The sequence below is a fragment of the Stegodyphus dumicola genome, chromosome 3 (genome assembly GCF_044657685.1).
Source record: "Stegodyphus dumicola isolate Sdum_Otavi_A_Nest chromosome 3, ASM4465768v1".
In the NCBI taxonomy this organism is placed as follows: domain Eukaryota; kingdom Metazoa; phylum Arthropoda; class Arachnida; order Araneae; family Eresidae; genus Stegodyphus; species Stegodyphus dumicola.
Genome location: NC_140770.1, coordinates 84577191 through 84597488, shown reverse-complemented (window position 1 = coordinate 84597488; position 20298 = coordinate 84577191). Strand labels below are relative to the sequence as shown.

The window sequence follows — 20298 nt, the reverse complement described above, 5'->3', positions numbered from 1 at the left end:
GTTACTGTCTTACATAAGAGTTCATTACTTCGCCTAGCATTATAATTGTCGATAGTTAAATTGCATGGCGGGTAAGTTTTGCTCCAAAACTTTGCATTAATTTGATTGCGTAGCCTTCAGCTACTTGTTTATTTGAATTTAAATTTTACATTTGACTTACTATTACTACTAAATTATTTCTCCGTAAGCATAACCTGTGCCTTCTATTCTTATTCAGTTTTAAATAAAGGGTCTTTACGCCCTTCCCAGATTTTAGTTGTTATTTTAGATTTGGTGATACTTCGGTTAACGTCTACCAAGAATTTGGATTCTTTGGATGATTGCGAACATCACTAAACTCTATAACATTAAAAATACCAGCAGATTCACCTTTAAAAAATGCCTTGTTTAAATATTATAAATAAAACTATCCAAAAAACTTTTGAATTTTTCCAGCAAAAGTAACAATCCAAAATTGCGATATATGCTGTATTAACAGCATTGAAAATTCCACTAGATGTTGATCTATCAACTTAAAATTTTCAAATATGCATTCTTTATCTAATATAAGCAATTTAAATTTCAAAAGTTTCAGTGTAATCACAGCATGAGTTGCACACACTGGCAGCAAACAGATATTTTCAAAGATTAAAAAAAAACTTAAGAAAAAATGACAGATGAACTTCGTACCGTGATTCTGAATGTTACTACATCAAACGCAAAACAGACTTTAACGAATAAAATAAACGCAACAATCCTCAACCTCACATTAATTCAAGGTTGGAAACTATGGTAGACCTAAACTATTGTGGAAAATAAAAGAAGTTTACGAATATGTTTACATAGTTATAAATGGCGAAACAAAGATGACATTAAATTTATTCTAGAAATTCGTATTTTTCCGGTAATGGAACTTATTGTTAATCTAATAAAAAAGACTAGTATTGTTAGTCTAATAAAAGCTCTTTCTCTGTAGTTTTCTAAGAAGCTTATTAATAATTATTTAAACGATTATAAATTACACTGTTCTGCATTTAAAATAACACTTTCTTCCCTCACAATATTTCTTAGTGTTTTTTCTGTACTTCACTGTACTGAACACAAAGACGACATTTAGTTTTCATAAAGGAACCAAGGAATAAAACCTACTTCTTTCAGATATTCTGTTACAATACATTTATCTTTTTATATGTAGCTATGACAAGCAGTTTAATAAGAAGCAGGTTTTGACGCAAATGTTGCTAAGAAACTCTATAAGATTAAACCAAAATTATGTATAACTTAAATATTTTTATCCTGTGCTTCTGCTCATTTCTCTTCTTCGCATTTCGCTATAGTCAATTTATTTTGAGCAGGTATTTCGGGCCATTTCTTTTCTCCAAATCATGGCGACAACTGTTTCGAAGAAAAGGTTTAATCCTCTAATTTAACTAAAATCTCCAATTTCCTATGTGTGTTCATGACAATGCATGTTATGATCGTTAATAATAGGAGGATTGCTACGAGTCTGAAGTGCTTGCTTTAAAGTAACAGACAACGAAAGTCTAAAGCTCCAAGTTCACAGACAAAGGTCAAACTAAAAGATTTATTAAATTTTATGTTTTGTACATATAACTATAACAAAAGTTGTCCATTGCTACTTGCAAATTCCTAGAATGGCATACTCTTTAATGTGCACAACACTACAACTAACTTCAGTACCTAATCAACTGGATTTCAGCTATCCGCGACTTAACACTAATAAATTCAGATATCACTCATTAAAACTAGATCGGCATGTTGGTAACAAACTCAGAAAACGAATCGCTTTCTAGTGTGTTGCTCTAGCTGTTTCCCTAAATAACACAGCTGTGCCATTTAAACTCAACTAATTTTCATTCTGATGAAGATCGAAGGAATAAAGAGAATTAACAGAAAAGAATTAATACAAAAAAATTTATTTGTTAGCTGAAATAAACCTTAGAAATATTCCTTTAAAGCTTCATGTACCATTTATATCTCTGTTATAAAATGTCTTAATATACAGTTGTCCCTTGTAAACTATTCCATTACAATTAAAATGTGCTTGATTAAAGCTTACTTGTAGTGCCATTAGTAATGCCACAGCCTTTAGATCAGCACGCAGATGTTCTTTGTCTTGTGTATATTTTGAAATAATAGTTGAATTTGACTTTGGGGTCTTTTATATTTAAAGCATAAACTACAGAAATTCTTCATAACTGTCTTCGTAGCGTTACATTCTGAAGTAATGCTCAAACGTATTCTTAGTCTTTTTCGCATTTACATCATTTAAATTTAGGAAGGAAAGTGGAGTTTATTCATAATAGGAAATTAAATTGCCTTGACTTGAATTTTGATTTTGAGTAAGTACATGGAAAGTCTCCAGTTTTACCCTAATTCCATAATGGTTTAGGTTTTAGTTGTCTATGCCTATTCCATCATGACAAGGATAATCCTGCCCGCAGTTGCTAAATTTTTATCTTTTTTTTTACTTAATATGGATACTTTATTTTATGGCGCTTCTGTTATTAACTAATTAATTAATTTATAATCAGCATATTACAAGATGTTAGTTCTTCATTGAATAAATAAGTTTAGTACATGTTAATAAATCTAATAATACAATAAATATTTTGATTCAATAATAGCACTTTTTTTCCTAGTTAAAGATTCCATTTTTGCGCTTAACAAACAAATAATTTATCTTCTCTAAATGGTTGCTATAAATTTTGTGAGAATAATTTCAAAGTAAACAAGATATGAATTATGCAAGCTATAATTTTACTGCTGAACGAATTTCCATGATAGTATTCAACAATTTTAGAGGATTTTCTGAGATGTTTCGAATACCAAAATCTTTCACTAACTTTTAAAAAGTTGGATAAAAAAACCCTAAAATATTTTATAACTTTAATCTTAATATTAACTTTCATATTTGAATAAGATTAACCTTAATTTCATGAGAATTTTCTCATCAAATATACAGAAAAATAATCTTATTCCAAAATTTCGAGCTTGAAATTCAGAAATTTCTACCTTGAACGACCACTCAATTTTTGCGAATTTCTAGAATACGAGAAAAATTAATTGTTCAAAATCATAAAAATTCACATTCATTTGTCTATTATTATCTATACCCAGCCTCGGCGATAACTAATCTTCTCTTATATGTGTCCTACTTATTGAAATAATAATGAAGAAAGGAATGATAATAATTATGGAGAAAATCCGTGCATTTAAGAAAATTTTAATAATAAAGATATTACTAAATAATATCTTAAAAATAAGCAGAAAATCTTAATAATAGTGCAGAAAATCTCTGCATAAAAATATAATGTATCAAAATGCATTTATTTAAATGTAAATCTTGATCTCATATTTGGTTTATTAAATTGTATTTGACCGCTCCGCCAGTGGCCGAGTGATTCGGTGTTTAAATTTACCGTGGCGGAATTGGTAAAACTAAATACCTTAGGCCGCTTAAATTTGCCAGTGCCGGAATTGGTAATTCCACTGGCGGAATTTACCAATTCCGCGCGCCCGAGTGATTTTGTATTTAGAATAGTGTCGGTCGGTATTTTGATTAGATCACTCCGCCAGTGGCCGAGTGATTAAGACAGCTTAGCATTTGTAGTTTGACCAGAATTCAAACCTCGGCAAACGAGCTCGCTGCATGGGAGTTTCCACGTTTTTATTCATGCTGTTATCTAAGTTAAATTTTCTTTAAGAAGTTTTTCATGAAGGCGTCCCCTTCCTTAATTATACAGCTTTGTGTTTTTTACCGTATTAAAACAAACAGAGCTTTAGTAAATGTTAACGCCGTTATTAGCATTCCCAAATCTTCACTTGCTGGTAATGGTTAATTAATTAAATAAGACAAAGCAACTGAGGTTACCTTTCTAAGGAAGGGACGTCTTCGTGGAGATCTTTCTAGGGAATTCCACTTCCCACTTACGTTACATATAGAGAAAGACCACTGAAATTCCCGTTCTCGTCTGCTGGATAATGAACACAGCAAATAATTTCAGAGATCTTAAGTATTCCGCAAATTATACCAGTATTCATCGGACTTAATCACTTGGAAATTGGTAGGCGACTATATTTGTAAAATTTCTATAAGAAAATGCAAGGTGTAATGCTTATTTAGTTACTTGCTGGTAATTCTTGAAATTGCTTCTTATTTCGAATACTTATTCTGGGGAAAGAAGAAAATTTCAGTAGAAGTTCTAGGTCAAGAATGTTGCCCTTTTCTGCGCGATAAACTTATTTCTAAGTATACAAAGCGTTACTAGTTTTGTATACTGAAGAGCAAGGTTATTGGCAAAAATGAGGGATACTGTACCAGTGATGATAAAACGCGAAGTCATGACAAGGGTCAATATATTTAACTCAGAAAATATTCAGGCAGAAAAAAAGAATTATAGCTTTTTTTAATGTTATTTTCTCCTGGAATGAGGAAATGAAGAGATCCCAGTTTTACTACTTAAACCTAAAAGAAAATAAAGGCAAACATTGCAATTTTTGGTGTTGATACTGATACTTCGAGAGCAGTGTTTTTTAAACTAATTAAATTCTTAGATATATCAAATTTAATTCATTTCCATAAAATATCGTAACACTGTTGTATTAAAAATATTCAAAATATTCTTTACCAAAATATATAATGCATGATATTACAAGTGTATCGTATTAAGTAAGTAATATTGCAAAATTTCATAAAAGTTATCAAAATTATTAATTAATTTTAAATTAATGCATTTAGGCATATTATTAAAAAGTAAGGTAAAGATCTAAATTATTTTGTGTGTCTGTTGATTTTAAATCACATACTTTGTAAAGCAACTTTTATCAGAAAGATAACTCAAAGAGCTTATTCTACGTCGAATGGCAGCATTCTTGAGAACTGTTTGTGACCTTATACCTCGTGCAGAGGCAACACTTGCTTGGTCAAGTGCATGATAAATGTTAAAAGGTAACCATAAAGTGACTCCATATGCCGGAAAAAGCTCATTTAGGAAGTTTCTAATTTGTGAAATTTGTTTGTTTCATTTTATATATGTGTCTAATTAATTGTGTTTTTCTTTCAGTTCTTCGGCTGCATATTTCCAGTCTTGTTTGTATGGACATCTTTAGCTCGTGAGTATATTCGTATAAAAAACTTTCTTTTTCCTCATACTTTAATATTATGTTAAAATATTCATAACACTGACATTTAATTACCAATAATTCTTAGTGACAGTAATGAAAGTAAAAAAGAAAGAAGAAAAAATATTATGAGAAAAATCATTTTAAAATCACTTTTGGAAATGAGCATTGGAATTAAAATTATTTCCACAAATTGACCATATGTGAAAGTGTTAGTAAAAATAAAATTCAATAGTTAAAAGGAAAAAAAGGGAAGAGAGACTTTTTTTTAGAGTTTAAAAAGGAGATTGGGGTTTAGGGCTAAAACACTTTTTAAAAGCCGCTTTTATTTCAGCTCAAGAAAGTTTTTATTCAGATTTTTCTCTCAAAATCTCTTCAGTCTTTCATCGGAAATCAAGGCTTCACAGAAACAAATAAAAAAGTCATGTAGCTTTCTTCTCCTACATCTGCCATTAGACAGTCTGTTTCAAAAGTGCCTTCAGATTTAAAAACATGTATGGATACAAATGATACCGATTTATGTAATATATATGGCATTGCTCATTTGGATACATTTCAAATTTTTATTATTTATATCAGTGAGATATACCTTGTTCATAAAAGTTATTGGTTACAGACATATATGTATAACCATAAAAATGCTTTTATGACATATATGTTCATATTTTGACCTATTTAAGTTAGATCAATTTTGTAAAAATTACGAAATCTAATTTTTATATAGTTCATGTTTTATATAGTTACATTCATCAAAAGGGTTTACACTAAAAATAAAATATAAAAAATTGATCCCCAGACGACAGAAATAACCGATTAATTCAATGGTTTAAGGAAACTGAAATGAAAAATACATAAATTTATATAAAAGAGGAGTACTAATGCGCAGACTGTTGTGAAAAAAGTTCTGATTAATACACACGTTTTTCAAAAAGGAGATCTTATTCAGAGATTCTTACAGAATTCGTGTTTAAGAAATGGTAGCAGACTTTAAGAATTGGCTCATAGACAATTCGTACCATTAAAATTTATATGGATTAAAAGTGAAAAATATTTTTAATCGAATGAATTATTTGGATGACTATTATATTATGGTCCTATTGATATCAAATAGTACGTGAAATTTATTGACACGTATAACCAATTAAAAATTTATAAACGTCTTGTAAGAAAACGCCCTCGTGGTACCTAAATGTATTCAATTTATTTTTAATACCCCATAAAAGTTCCAAATTTTAAAATTAGGTACCTCGGTCGATGTTTTTCGTATCAGGGACAAATTTGCGTCTTATTTAGAGCACGTAGGTTCTTTAACATAACTGTAGAGTCCTTAGGGGTTTTTTAAGCAGGAGACGTGAAACATGTGCAATGCACTCGCCGGGACTCGAACCCTGGACCTCCCAAAAATGCGTCGATTATGCTTCCAATTAGGCCAAGGCCCACCAGCGGCCGAGCGGTAAAATCGCTGAACACTGGTAGTTCGGTCCGAGGTTCGAATCCCGCGAACGGGCTGGCTGCATGGGCGTTTTCATGGTTTTCCTCATGTGTAACGTGTATACGAGCCAGTTTTCCTTAGAAAGTCCTCCACGAAGGCATCCCTCCCCTTAGGCAGATAGCCCTAGTGTGGTTTGCCATACTCTCAATACACCACCACACCATCCAATTACGCCACGAAGGCATGCGGAAAGAGGAAGAAAAAACTTTATATGACTATATCGACCGGGAAACATATAAAAAATAAAGTTTCGTAGTTTTTGTAATTGTGAATTTCAGAAGTTAAAAATATCAAAATTTGAATATCTGTTATTTAAGGCATTTTTATAACTGAAAGTATGTGTTTGGGACTGACGGTCAGTAAAATAAAGGCTGTATCAGGACTTTCATGGACACGGTATATCTTATCAAAACAAAATTAAATCGAAACGTATTGCCACAGGCATTTGTGTCCAATCACCTTACAGGTGACGATTGGTGTGGAGTGGTGTACTGTTTTGTGAGTGAGTGGGGGGAGGGGACATTGTAAGCTGAGTGAATGATAAACAAATGATAATGCAGCTTGAACTCCAGAAATTTAGAAAGATAGGCATTACTAATTTAAAGATATCTCTAATATCAGAAATTACACATGTGAATACAATGGAGTGCAGTTTACGCTTAAAGAAATCCCAAGTCCACAGAATTCCCCTCCCCTTTCAAGGCAGTGAAGAAGACACACTGTTATAATTCATGTTCATATTTATGCTGATTTGATTGTATCATTTGACTATTTATTTTTATGAATTTTATGTTATTGGGCATTTATTTTTAGTTGTTTGTTCAGTACAACTGAGTGGTGGTTTTTATTTATGTATTGCGTAATTTTCCATGTTTGGCCACTTATTGCCTTTGTGTGAGTTTAATTCTTCATTATCCTGACTGACTTGTAATTTTGAATAAATGGTAGTAGCAATGTACAGTACAAATTTTAAGATACATGGTTTTATAAATAAAAGAATTAAAAGATTACCTCTTAAATAATCAATGCATTAATTGCTGCACGAGACTGAAAACAAAATCGTAAAGCTACTAACAAATCGTAAAGCTTTTAAATTAAATTTGTCAAAGAGAAATTTAAGTTAATTAATAAATTCATTCCTGTGCCATCATTATGCCACTCCTGCACTGCCTCTTCTATGTGTTTTAAAACTCTGTTAATGCATACTTTTTTCCTAACTGCCGTACGTTCAGAAAAAAGAAGAAAAAAAAAAAAAGATTCCTACCCCCCAGGAACTTTTCGATTGTACTTTTAGGACCAAAAATTATGTTAGGAAAAATAATCATTTTTTCAGTACTTTTAACTAAAAGGTTGCAATTAAAGAAAATTGTGTATATATGTATTTTATATTTTAAAGTTTTTTAGGGATGGATAATAAAGGAAATTGGGCTTCTAGATACGGGAAAATTATTTCTTTTCATTCTTTCTTTGAAATGACTTCTAGTCTGTTTGGTGGTGAAATATTACATTCATTTCATTTCAATTTTTGTTTGACAATTTTGATTTAAAAATCCGTCATTATCATCAATCAAGTTTTACAAAAATCACCAAAAATCGGTAAATTAAGTTTAAAATTTAAGATTAAAGATTTATAAGGATTTTTTTATCTTAGTTATTTTATGTAAAATATCTTTACTGTCATTCTTTCTTTCCAGTTTTCTGTTAGAATGCTAATTTTTAGTTCGCGCTTGTTCCAGTTTGGTAGAAAACTGACTTACCAAACACTCCAAACTTTTCCTTTTCTTCCGCACCTAAATGTGTCAGGTCAATCATCGGTGGATGTGTTCTTCCTTCTTCCAGTTTCTTCATACCCAGCTGTAGAATGAATTCTTGAAAATTCAATTTCGCACTCGCCGCAGTTAAAACTTCCATACCCATGATTACAGACGCTTGAAGGTTTTTCACGACAAGGAATACGACCTTTTGCTGTTCATTTTTAACTTGAACATGCAAAGCTGCTTTACCTATGCTTTGAGCGGTAATAACTTTTACTTCCGTTGCATCGACAGTCTAAAACTTCTAAAGCATTTTCGTAAAGAGTTGTCTGATAGAAAACTACACTGAGTCTCAGTGTCATGCCTAGCAAGACATCTTCAGGCACATTATTTAGCGATACCTTCCCTACTGACAATGCAAGATTTTTAAGAAAAACCGTATTTAATTGAATTTTAGAGGTATTTTCTTGCCCCAGGGTTAACTGTACCCTCTTATCTTCAGTACCCCTGCCTGGTTTATATTTTTGGTATTACAAGAAATAGCGAAAAACACGGGGAAACCCTGTTTTCGCTTTTACCTTTCATTTTGTTTGTCTCCACTCGCTGCTGAATCTTTTTTTCCTATTATCAAAATGCTTATTCTGGCAAAACTGTGGCCTTCACTTAGGTACATGCCTCAAATTTTGCTCATTAGGCCTCACGTCATATCCTGCCATACGTGTCTTTTCCACTACGTGTCTGCTTTTAAATTTCTAGCGAATTCGAATAGATTCTCAAGTGTCGTTGGGTTTCTTAGTTCGAAGAGATCTTGTATTTGAGGCAATAACCACGTAAGATAATTTGTATAATTTCTTAGTCAGGCCTATTGAGTACAAAAAATTTTGATTTTCCTCAAAATAATACCAGTCAATTCCTGGCCTTTAAACTGATACTTGGTAAAGATTTCTGCCTCGAGTTTAGCTCTATTTTTTATAATTGGGAACAATTTAACGAACGAGTTTTTAAATGTTTCAAATGTGTAGGTATCTCTCCCTGGCTCATCCAACACAAATTTGCCAATAGAGTTATACCAGTTGTAAGCCTGTCCTGCTAAGATGGCGCTTGAAATTGACTGTGCTTCTGACACTGGATACAGAACAAAATGATAATTTAACTCCAAGGAATTTATTTACTGAGGTTTTTCCATGGAAAGTCACTGTGGGTTTCATGGCAGGCAGCATGACATCCACAAAATTCCAAATCCCTCCATGGGCCAAATAGATGCCGTTGGGATCTGAAACCTTGGGGGGAAGCAGACTAGACCTTTTTTGCGGTACTGTCCACTATTGTTCGTGGGATCGCGCCTGTAATTAAATGTAACTTGTGGCAAATCCTTCAATAGACGTGTAAGCGACTAAACGCTAAGACGAAGAAGAACTTAAGAAAGATGGAAAAGCTCCTTCTTTTCAGAACTCAAAATAATTTAACAGAAAGCACTTCTTGTGCTTACAAACCAAGCAACATATATGGCATAACTCAAAATAATAGAAATTCAAATTAAAACTAAGTTAGCTAAAGACCATGCGGAAATTATTAACGCGCAAGTTGGTTCAAACCTATACCGACGTAACAAGCATTAGAGGTGAGAATAAAGCAGCGCCAAAGACAAGAACAGTATCGTAGAAATTCAACTAGTAATGTGGCCTTCGGCAGACGGAACACGCTCTGATTAAACAATTGAAAACCTTCCTTTAAATATTATCTCTTTCTATCTGATTTGAATATGCGTGAACTAAAAATAAGAATTGCGGCAGGAAAATGGAAAGAGAGAATGGCAGTAAATATATTTAACATAAAATAAGTGTTTGAATAAAAATAAATAAATCCTTACAAATTATTAGATTATTTCCCAATCTATCCGATGTTCTAAAGCGAAGTTCTGTGATTATTTAATCACTAAGCAAGGATATCAGCAAAAAGTCCATAAAATAAAACGCTCAATAAAACAAAACAAATCGATGCTGAATGTTGTAGAAATCGCTGTAAATTATAGAACAGTAAGTCCTTGCTGAACGCAGAGGTTACATCATTAACACATTGCGCATACAGCAAAACTGCGTTCCGCAAAGTTAATTTTCTAGGAAAAAAAGGGTTAGTTATAGCTCAGTATTAAGAAAGTATGTATAGTTTAGTTTGTATAGTTTTAGTTTTAGTTTGTATAGTTTACAAAAATTTAGTTTAGTATTTTAATTAAAAGAAGAAAATAAAACAAATGGTTAACTGAAAGGATTTTGATTACTGCTTAAAAGTTATGTACATGATACAATTATTTTTTAATTAGCTGTTGAATTCTTCTGGGGGCAATATCTGCAAAGTTTTCTAATAACTCTCATAATGTGTCATTTTCTTTCTTCATTTGGGTTAATCTCAAGTGTAAAATCAGATAGTTTCCGTGCCTTTTTAACAATTCGCTTAGCTTCTTTTACATTAAAGGCTCTTTGTCTTCTTCACTATTGCTACATTCTCTGCTGGATGATGTAATAACATCACACAGTTTTTCGTTTCTCATTTCACGATTGTCATTCTCAATTAATTCTTTAATTTCTCCATCTTCTATATCTCAAAATTCTTGGACTCTCATTATTTTTAATTTGTACTATTTACTTGGCTTCGTTTCCTGTCGATGGAAATCCTATAAAATTGTTAGCAGCTCCTTTCTGGCCATTTATTCTGATGCCAGCAAGCATTCACCGTCGATGTACTTGTTAACATCAGTGTAAATGTTTAATTAACAGTACACAATATTTATGTAAAATTACAGTGTGTGCATCAGTATAAAATTATTGTATTTGTAAAAAGATCAGTGTAAGATGTTTAAATATCAGTACATAGTTCTCAAAATTCCGTGTGCAGTATCAGTATTTACAGCATTATCAGTATCAGTATAACAGCGTTATCGGTGTAACAGCATTATCAGTATCAGTATAACAGCGTTATCGGTGTAACAGCGTTATTAGTATACAATATCAGTGTAACAGCATCTTAAATCTTGTATGAAACTGTTGTCTTGTACCTTGACCCCGTATGGTCGTTTATAGTAAAATGTTAAGCTCCCTACGCTGTGCTTCTGGTACGCCTACGCTGTGTATTTATTTAATGAACTTCTGGCTCGCTATTATTTACAATCATAATAGTTAATATATATACCAGAAACAGTTTCTGTTTTTAAATAATTCATCTACACCACTGCAGCCTTATTTAATTTCGTATCATTGCATACGGAGAGAATTTTCTGTTGAAGTTTTCATAAACTGATGAATGAAATTTTACAGATTTTTCATCAAATTTCTCATAAGGAGCGTAATATACCGTAATTATTCGATCTGCAAGTAATCTTCAGCGGAAAAGAAATATTTTTGTGTTGTTTTATGTGGGAATGTAATTGATGAGATCTCCTCTAGAGGGCGTTGTAGCAGCACTTAACTGTGTGAGTAAAAGGTTTCGGTTTGAGTCAATGTTAGCGTGGGTTTAGAATATAATGTGACGAGTTTTAACGTACATTTACTATGTAATATAATGTATATAGTTCATTTAAAATATGAGAAGTTTGAAGGCGCATACTTCACAGTAATACTTAATTAAAACAGTGTTTTAGTCATGGGTTCTAAGTACTACGGCAAAACAATTCGATTTTATTGCATCATATGACCTTTTGTATCACAAACTTTTATCTTTTGTACTTAATTTTATTATTTGTTTTCCGGAGGATTCATTCTATCCATCGCTGGCTGACGGATAATAGAAACGGATCGTTAAATGAGAGATGGATAATTGAGTTTCACTGTCATTTGTTTGCTTACAGTGAAAGCATTGAAAAATGAGAGCAGAAAGTACCAGTAATTAATTTCTGTGTAAGATTTCCACCAGTCTGAGGAGTACGTTATATGGTTTCTTCCGCAGATCAAAAATAGTTCTCGTTAACCCATTTCGTGGCCAAACGAACTTTCCTGATCAACGAAAAACAGAATACTCCTCGGAGATGATTAAACGAAAGGAGAACTCAGCAGTGAACACACTTTCTGGATCCGAGAGAGATCAACTCTCATCGTGTTTGTGTCAGTGTGTTGCTGCATTTCTTCTTTTTGGAGTTGTAAACTAATACGTTTCATACTAAATGAGGTCGTTTTCTCGAAGCTTTCATTTTCCTGGAGGAGTTTTTTTTAACCCAAAAGGGGGTGTTTTTAACCCGCGCTCTATTTCGCGGCATGTTTTCTCTCCTCTCCAATTTCGATCAGGGATGAAGTTTGATTTCAAATAAAAAGAATCGTTGGCGATCGTTACTTTCCTTATCCAACTTCAAAAGAAACGTATATTCCATTCTTTTAAAAAATTACACAACTACACACTCTAAGACATGACCCTCGATTTCAACCACCATCTCGGAAAGCAAATAAAATATTTTGAGAAGGATTCTACCTAAAACTTGTCTTAAGTAGATAAAAAAAACTACAGTATGAAAGCTTCAGACTACACAGTGCCTCTAAATAGAGCTTAAGTTGTTAAGTGTTTTAAAAACTTAAAATATATAGCAACATCTAAAATATAATATCATACAAATATTTCGTTTCTCTTAAATAAAAATAAAATCTAGTATTGCCAACTTGAGATACTGAGAGAGCTAGTGAATAATGAAAAATCTGGAACGTCTATAACCGTAATAAAAATCATCATTGCCACCATAGAAAATATTAACTTCGAAAATAATCCACATGCACTCTTTTTTGCATATGGTATTCCGTAAAAATAATCATGAGTCAGCATGTAGAGACGCTAGTTTATTTGGAAGCAGGAAAGATGAAAAATAGCAACCGCTTTCGCCGGGAATCGAACCACGGACCTCTGGAATACCGGCCCAGCGTGCTGCCGTTACACCACGAAGGCACGCTGGAAAGCGGGAGAAATACCTTATATACTCCCCTTTTTAAAGGGCGACTAGGGTTTTAGGGGACCTAGTCGCTAAGGCCTGGGTGTGGAGAATCATCATCCATAAACCTTTTTAGTTCGGGCGCCACTGCAGAGTCATTACGATTAATTGGAAGCAGAAAAAGATGAAAAATATTCAACCGCCTTCACCGGGAATCGAACCACGGGCCTCTGGAACACCGGCCCAGCGTGCTACCGTTACACCACGAAGGCACGCTAGGGAAGGAGGGAAAATACCTTATAAGCACATATTATTGGGTTATCCCAAATTTGAAATAAAATTAAAAGTAAAGAGGATGACAAGATTACCTGCATCAACTTGCTATAAAAGCAGGTAGTAATATTATCTTGCTCTTATTTTAATGCAAGTTTTGAAGAGTGGACTTCTATTTAACAGTTATTTTTTCAATCCTAAATGGAAGTCACAAAAGGAGATTATTCGACATAGTTTGCTTTATATGAGTTTAATTACATAATTATTAATAGTGATATTAATACAGTATGTGAGATAAAATAAAATGCGTAAGCCAGTGTCAAAAGTAGTTCCAGAAATTCCAAACCGAAATCTCGAGCCTAGAAGAAGACCCTCCTCCTTGAAGATAAGAAGAGCTTGGACATTCTGCCAACACTGGTAGAATAAAATCTCATCTTAACTATTAAGAACTAGCACAGGATAAATGAGAGTACATTTTAGATTTTAAAATAATTTTGCCTATCTTAATTTTAAGAAATAAGAGAAGTATTAAAAAATTTATACGATGACCCAATACAGTACACCGCTGATTTTCAGTGGCTATACAGTGAAGTTTCTAGCATTTGGTATTCAGCAACGAAAAAATAAAATTACATACATATATATGTGTGTATATATGTATATATATACATTTTTGCTTTCTCTTTCAAATATATGCATTCCATTGTTCCAGTATAGCGATACTTCCGATGAGACATCACAAGTGAGTGGCTTTGACGTCACATTTGTTGGCCTTTTCCGGGGAACACAAATCATGTAAAGTTTTAGTCGACCAAAAAAAAAAAAAAAAAAAAGAACTATTTAAGCCAATTTTATAAAATAGTTATAAAAACTAAGGATATGTAGGTATGTATTCTAAGAGTAGTTTCCTGGTAAATGTAGGCCCACCAGCAATCAAGAGAATAAAACCTTTGAGCGCAGGGTAGTCTGGAGTAAGTTCAAATGTCGGTTGAATGCCTGGAGATTTTCTTGGTTTTCCCCATGCACAGAAGAAAAATAGATAGTTTTTCCCCAGAATGTTTTCCACAGAGGCATCCTTCTTCTTATACAGCCAGCGCTAGTGTGTTTTATCATAATTTAGTAAATCTGAATCCAAATCTTGACACAAGATAATTTTTTCCCTCGATTCTCGATTTTCTGAAAACTGATAAATCACACTAAAAATTAAATTTCATATTCATATTCAAAAATAAGAAATCAACAAGAAATATCTAAAAACGTCATAAGATGGGGAAAAAATATAATTTCTTAATTGCAGCACAGTGCTATCAGCGGGTATGCTATTCATTAATTCCTTCTGAATGAATATCACAGTCTGATTATTCTGACTGATTCTGAAACTGACTCAGTTTCTTCTGAATTACTTTTAGTATCTAATATCCTGCAATATATCGTCTTCTGAATCATTACCAGTTTTTGTGATGCAAAATCTTTTTGAAAGAATATGGTATTAGTTTACGTTTCAATGAAATTCAGTTTTCAGATTTCGGAAACTTAGTAACTTCTGTTTTGTTCCCAAATTTCTTGCAGTTTTTAGAAAAACTGAATTCGGACTTTTTAAAGGAGTTTCACGTTTCGCACTGCAAGAATATCATTTTCTAGAGTTAAACATAAATTTGATAGATCAGATTATAAGTTTCTTGACATCTTTTTCGAAGGACTTAGAGTTAGAATGGATGCAGTCCTCTTGTAAGCAAATTCTATAGATAATTGCCATTCCTCTTTCATAAACAATGGCTTGGAATGTAGGAAAATAGCGAAAATTGTTAAATAACGAGATAATACGTTGTTCGTTATGCATAGCTGAGATCCTTCCAGGATTAAGACATATTTTCTTGGCATAAGAAACTCTCCCAGTTATATGGGTGTCACAGCTTATAGCAAGTGCTCTACTTTCTGCTACAGATAGTAATGAAAAGAGTTTACCATTCTTTGAGTAACCTAAATATGCAGCTCACGTGTTGAAAGTTATGCTGCAATGTAATCTAGAAACAAATACTCGTTTCAAAAGCTCACTAATATTATTTGCAAACAAATTTAAATGCATATGAGAGCTTCAATTTTCGCGATTAATTAAACTACTAAAGTGTGCTAAGGAAATCGCGTTAAAAGGATATAATTAACAATAGTAACAACTGTAATCCATCCATTCGTTAGCATACGTTCGAAAAAAATGTTAATTACGATCAAAGGTTGAAATAATTAAAGTTAATTAAAAAAACTCCGGCTGTATTTTTTTAATTAACTTTAATTATTTCTGTTTAAATTCTGGATTTAGTTTAAGTAGATTAGATCTTTTTATCTTTTTTTAAACTATTGGTTAAGTAGATGTTGAGCTTTTAACTTTTTCGTGAAATAAGATATAGCTGACGATCGCTTTATCGTGATTGCGGCATACTTTGAAGTTTTCTTCCCTATCAGCATCAGCATTAAACAAAACTTCCTTAACATTCTAAATATCAATGAAAACTATCTGAAGACCTTCTTGATCCCAATGGCCGAGGAGATGAGACAGCTAAACTCTGGTAGCTTACGTTGGACTAGCTGCATCTGCATTTCCGAGTTTTTTCGTATGTAACGAAATATCCGAATTCCCTTAGAAAGCCCCCTATGAGAGCATCCTTCTTCTCATCTCTCCATATTTTATCTTAATGAATTAGTTAATTAATTATTTTATACAGTCCCCTTTTTTCTCTGTTTTTGGACCAAATTTACCTGCTTAAAAAGAACTGACATTTTAATTATGTAAATTTAATACTAATAAAATGTAATTAAGTAGAAAATGGTCGTGCTTTCATTTCGTAAATAGATTTCTTATCCGGACATGTAGCTAACACCTGCATCTGTCTACAGATTATTTAAAACTATGTTTATCATTGCTCTTTCCTAATGGAATAAATTTTGGATCGTATAGTTTCGTTTCTTCTACGGTATTGGAGATCTGAGGCATAAGACTGCATGCTACAAAGAAGCAATGGCTGATCCACGAATTCGAAGTTGATGTGTTTCAGTATTAATAATTTATCTTGCATCCTCAAATGATTTTTTATTTCTGAAATTTTCACAGTAAGAATTTATGATCATTATATAGACATCTTTTCACGAATTGTTAAATTATTCAGTGCTGATGTGCTACTCCATTTATCATATCTACTCGACCCATAATTCACGCTTGAATCATTTTTTAAAGCGAAAAGCCTGAAATGGCTATCATCTTTGTATAAGAGGATAAAACCACCGAGCACTGGTATTTCTACACGAGCATCGAAATATAGAGAATAATCTAGCTATCCATGGGTTTTCATGCTTTCCCGGTGTGTAACATATATATAAGTCACTTTCCGTAGAAAAACCCTGAGACCATCTCTTTCTTGAATTATGCATGGAAAAACCATGAAACCTCCCATACAGTCAGCCGTTAGCCAGGATTTAAACCCGGTACCGTGTGCTCCTGATGACCACTTTAACCAATTAACCAATCAAACTTGTTTAAGAATGTTTCGTGGTTTTTGGTTTATCTGATTTTGACAAAGCACGGGAAGACTGAGCGCCGCCTGAGATAACCACTGACCTGACTTTGTTGTAAAAGTCTTACAGTGTTAGTAGTCATCCTGGCAGAAGGGAAAATTTCCTCCGTGTAAAAATATACATATAAATATTACATGAGCATACAAGGCCTGTGTATAAGCATAGATATGTTGATTACAATCATTGTCTTGTACAAGTTACATATGATAGATACATAAAATCATGACAGCTATGTGTACATTTAGACATTATCTGAATTCCTATTTACAATACTTTACAATACGGGAAGACTGTCTGCTTAAGGGGTGGGATGCTTTCATGGAGGACTTTTCAAAGGAAATCTGCGCGGATCTGCCTTACACATGGGGGAAACCAAGAAAATGCCCATTTAGCCAACCCCTCTGCCTGGAGTAGAACCTAGGTCGAACTACCAGTGTTCAGCAACATTAACACTCGGCCATTATTGGGCTGTATCATGGTTAGTAAAAGTATTTAGTATTCATAAAAACTCAATTAAATTGTTCATATTATCGTACGCCGATTAACTGCAATGCAAAATCATAAATGTCTCACTTCTTTCAACTCCATTTTCTTTCAACAGATGCTGCCAAAAGGAGCTCCACCCATGACATGAAATTAGTTTGCTATTATGCCAACTGGGCCATCTATCGGCCAGGTTTTGCCAAATTCACGCCAGAGAACATCAATCCATACATGTGCACGCACCTCATCTACGCATTTGCAGGAATGAACAAAGATTATGAACTAAAACCTTTCGATTCGTATAATGACATACAATTGGGTGAGTTAACGTTTAAGATATTACGTACGATCATTTGTTACCCAAGCAACTTGGATTGCACTATAAATTACTGATCTATATACTTTTCCTTCCATTAACTAAAAGAAAATGAGTTATGTATTAATTAGAGTTATTATTCAATTCATATGTGCATTGCACTATGATTCTTGTTATCGTAATAATTATGTGTGTAACAACATGCGAGATAATAAACTCTAATAATTAAATTATTTCTTTTGTTTTATTTTTATTAACATTTTACGTGATTATTATAAAACTTGACCGTATGGCTAGCGTAACATTTCTTTTGAGTTACGCTATAATAGAATTAAAGTCAGCATATTCTATAACAGCATAAAATTTTTAAAAACTTTATTACAATTAATGAGTATTGTTTCTGCTGAATATTTTTACAGGTAATTACAAGAAATTTACCAATCTCAAAACATATAATCCGAAGTTGAAAGTCATGATAGCAGTAGGAGGATGGAATGAAGGATCTAAAAGGTAAGAACGACTTTTTTGGGAGGGGCGAGGAAGATTACACAGAACGTTCAAAAATTGGATATTTTATTAAAAAACGCGGTGCTACTTTGGTAGACGCTTGCACGTATTTTGGCGACTTTTTGGCGATTTGCCTTTTGGCGAGTAATACAACTTATCGTAAACCCATTGCTGGATAAGTTATTTATGGTAACCGATACTTTGTTGTCATTTTATTAAAAAAATAATGCGTTTTATTATGCATAACTTCGGTGTTTTAAATATTATTTATGGCTTCTAAATATTAAAAATCAATTTAATTTTACATTTTTATTTGAAATAAAAATTTTGTTGTTTATAATATTTTATATTGTGGATGATGTAATCAATGACGTCACCTTACTTAAAAAGTAATTGGTGTTATTAATATCTATAAATTTAATCTAATGTTTTAAACATTACTTATGGCTGTTAAATATTAAAATAAAATTTAATTTTGCATTTGTTTTAAAAATGATTTTATAATGAAAGATTATTTAAATAATTTTAATTCTATGCGTGATGTAATCAGCTCCCTGATTGGTTACTGAATATTTGTGCATTACCGCGCCATTTTAAAATTTTATTATTCATCTCTTCGAATTCCTCAGATTTCAAATGGAATGGATATCTCCGTTTCGAAGATGAATGATGTTATTGGGAATTACCAAGAATTATTGTTATTGGAATAAAAAAAAATTGCCCTTTGAGTCTTTATTTTGGCCAACCTGTCTTTCCTAATCAAAGATTTATTTATAAATTGTTAATAGCGTCAGAGGAAATTAATTTTAAATTTTTGGAGGAAACCTCGCTAATTGCTTCTTCAATGAAGTGCGAGAAATGTAGATCACAGATGAAGATGGTTAAAAGAGCCGATTCAATTATCATTCCGATTTTTTTGTGGTACTTATCAATAAACAACAGGTTAAATGACTCAAAAAATGTAAGTACATATTTTTCTTTTCTTTTATAATTGTATACTTCAATTTTGTTTAAAAAAAGTTAATACACTATTTTCAAAAATTGCTGAGATAATTATTGTCACATATGTTTTAATGTTAATTATATTCTATATAACGTATTTTAAAGTATTTGAATTTAATAATATTCTAATTCTTTTAAATGTTGGTATGATGGTTTTTAATTCGATATTCAATTTCAGTAATATTTTAATTATTAAACGTTGGCACAATGTTTTTATAGCGGTGTTTTTATTCCCTTTTTTGCTATATGAAAGTAATAATAGCCTTACTTTAGTACTTTATACTGATAGTAAATGTATTTATTTACACTTGCCTGCCATCTTAAAAAACGACATTTTCAACAAAAATTAATCCATTACTTTTAAGGATGTTTATTTATTTTTTTTTTAAGTTTCGAATACTTTACTATGCGTAAAAACAGCGTTTTTCAAAATGGCTGACGATTGTAAAAATCGCGCCAACAATTGCGCCAACGTAAATCGCCAAAAATCCGTGCAACCGTCTACCAAAGTAGCACCAAAAACGCAATAAAAATTTGAACCTAATAATGCAAATAAGTTTTCATGGATTTATGTTATCGTACCTTGTGGTTCATGGATATAGTAGCAAGTTCAATTAGCACTTGGAAAATCTATGATTTGAGTCCCGCACAATTTATAGTCGATTTGTCACTCTTCCCGGCTTCAGAAGATCATCTAATAGCTTTAAAGCTTAATAAATTAGTCTCACAAAAACTATTGCTATAAGCAGAAGTTATTTGACTACTGAATGTGAAAATAATGTATATATCAAATGTTGGGGTTATTTTTTGACAAGCTATATTTGACTGAGTTGCAGTTGTTGAGTATTTTAATGATAATATATCTTAGGTTCACTAT

General features: G+C 32.3%; 1 protein-coding gene across 1 annotated transcript in view; it reads left to right on the top strand.

The window, feature by feature from the left end:
• The window catches only part of LOC118186881 (uncharacterized), a 146351-nt gene that overhangs the window by 90789 nt on the left and 35264 nt on the right, over nucleotides 1-20298 (top strand). Inside the window, exons 2-4 of the mRNA XM_035357078.2 lie at nucleotides 5067-5115; nucleotides 17715-17915; nucleotides 18332-18422. Of these exons, the coding sequence (XP_035212969.1) occupies nucleotides 5067-5115; nucleotides 17715-17915; nucleotides 18332-18422 (341 nt within the window). The remainder of the gene's footprint in view (nucleotides 1-5066; nucleotides 5116-17714; nucleotides 17916-18331; nucleotides 18423-20298) is intronic.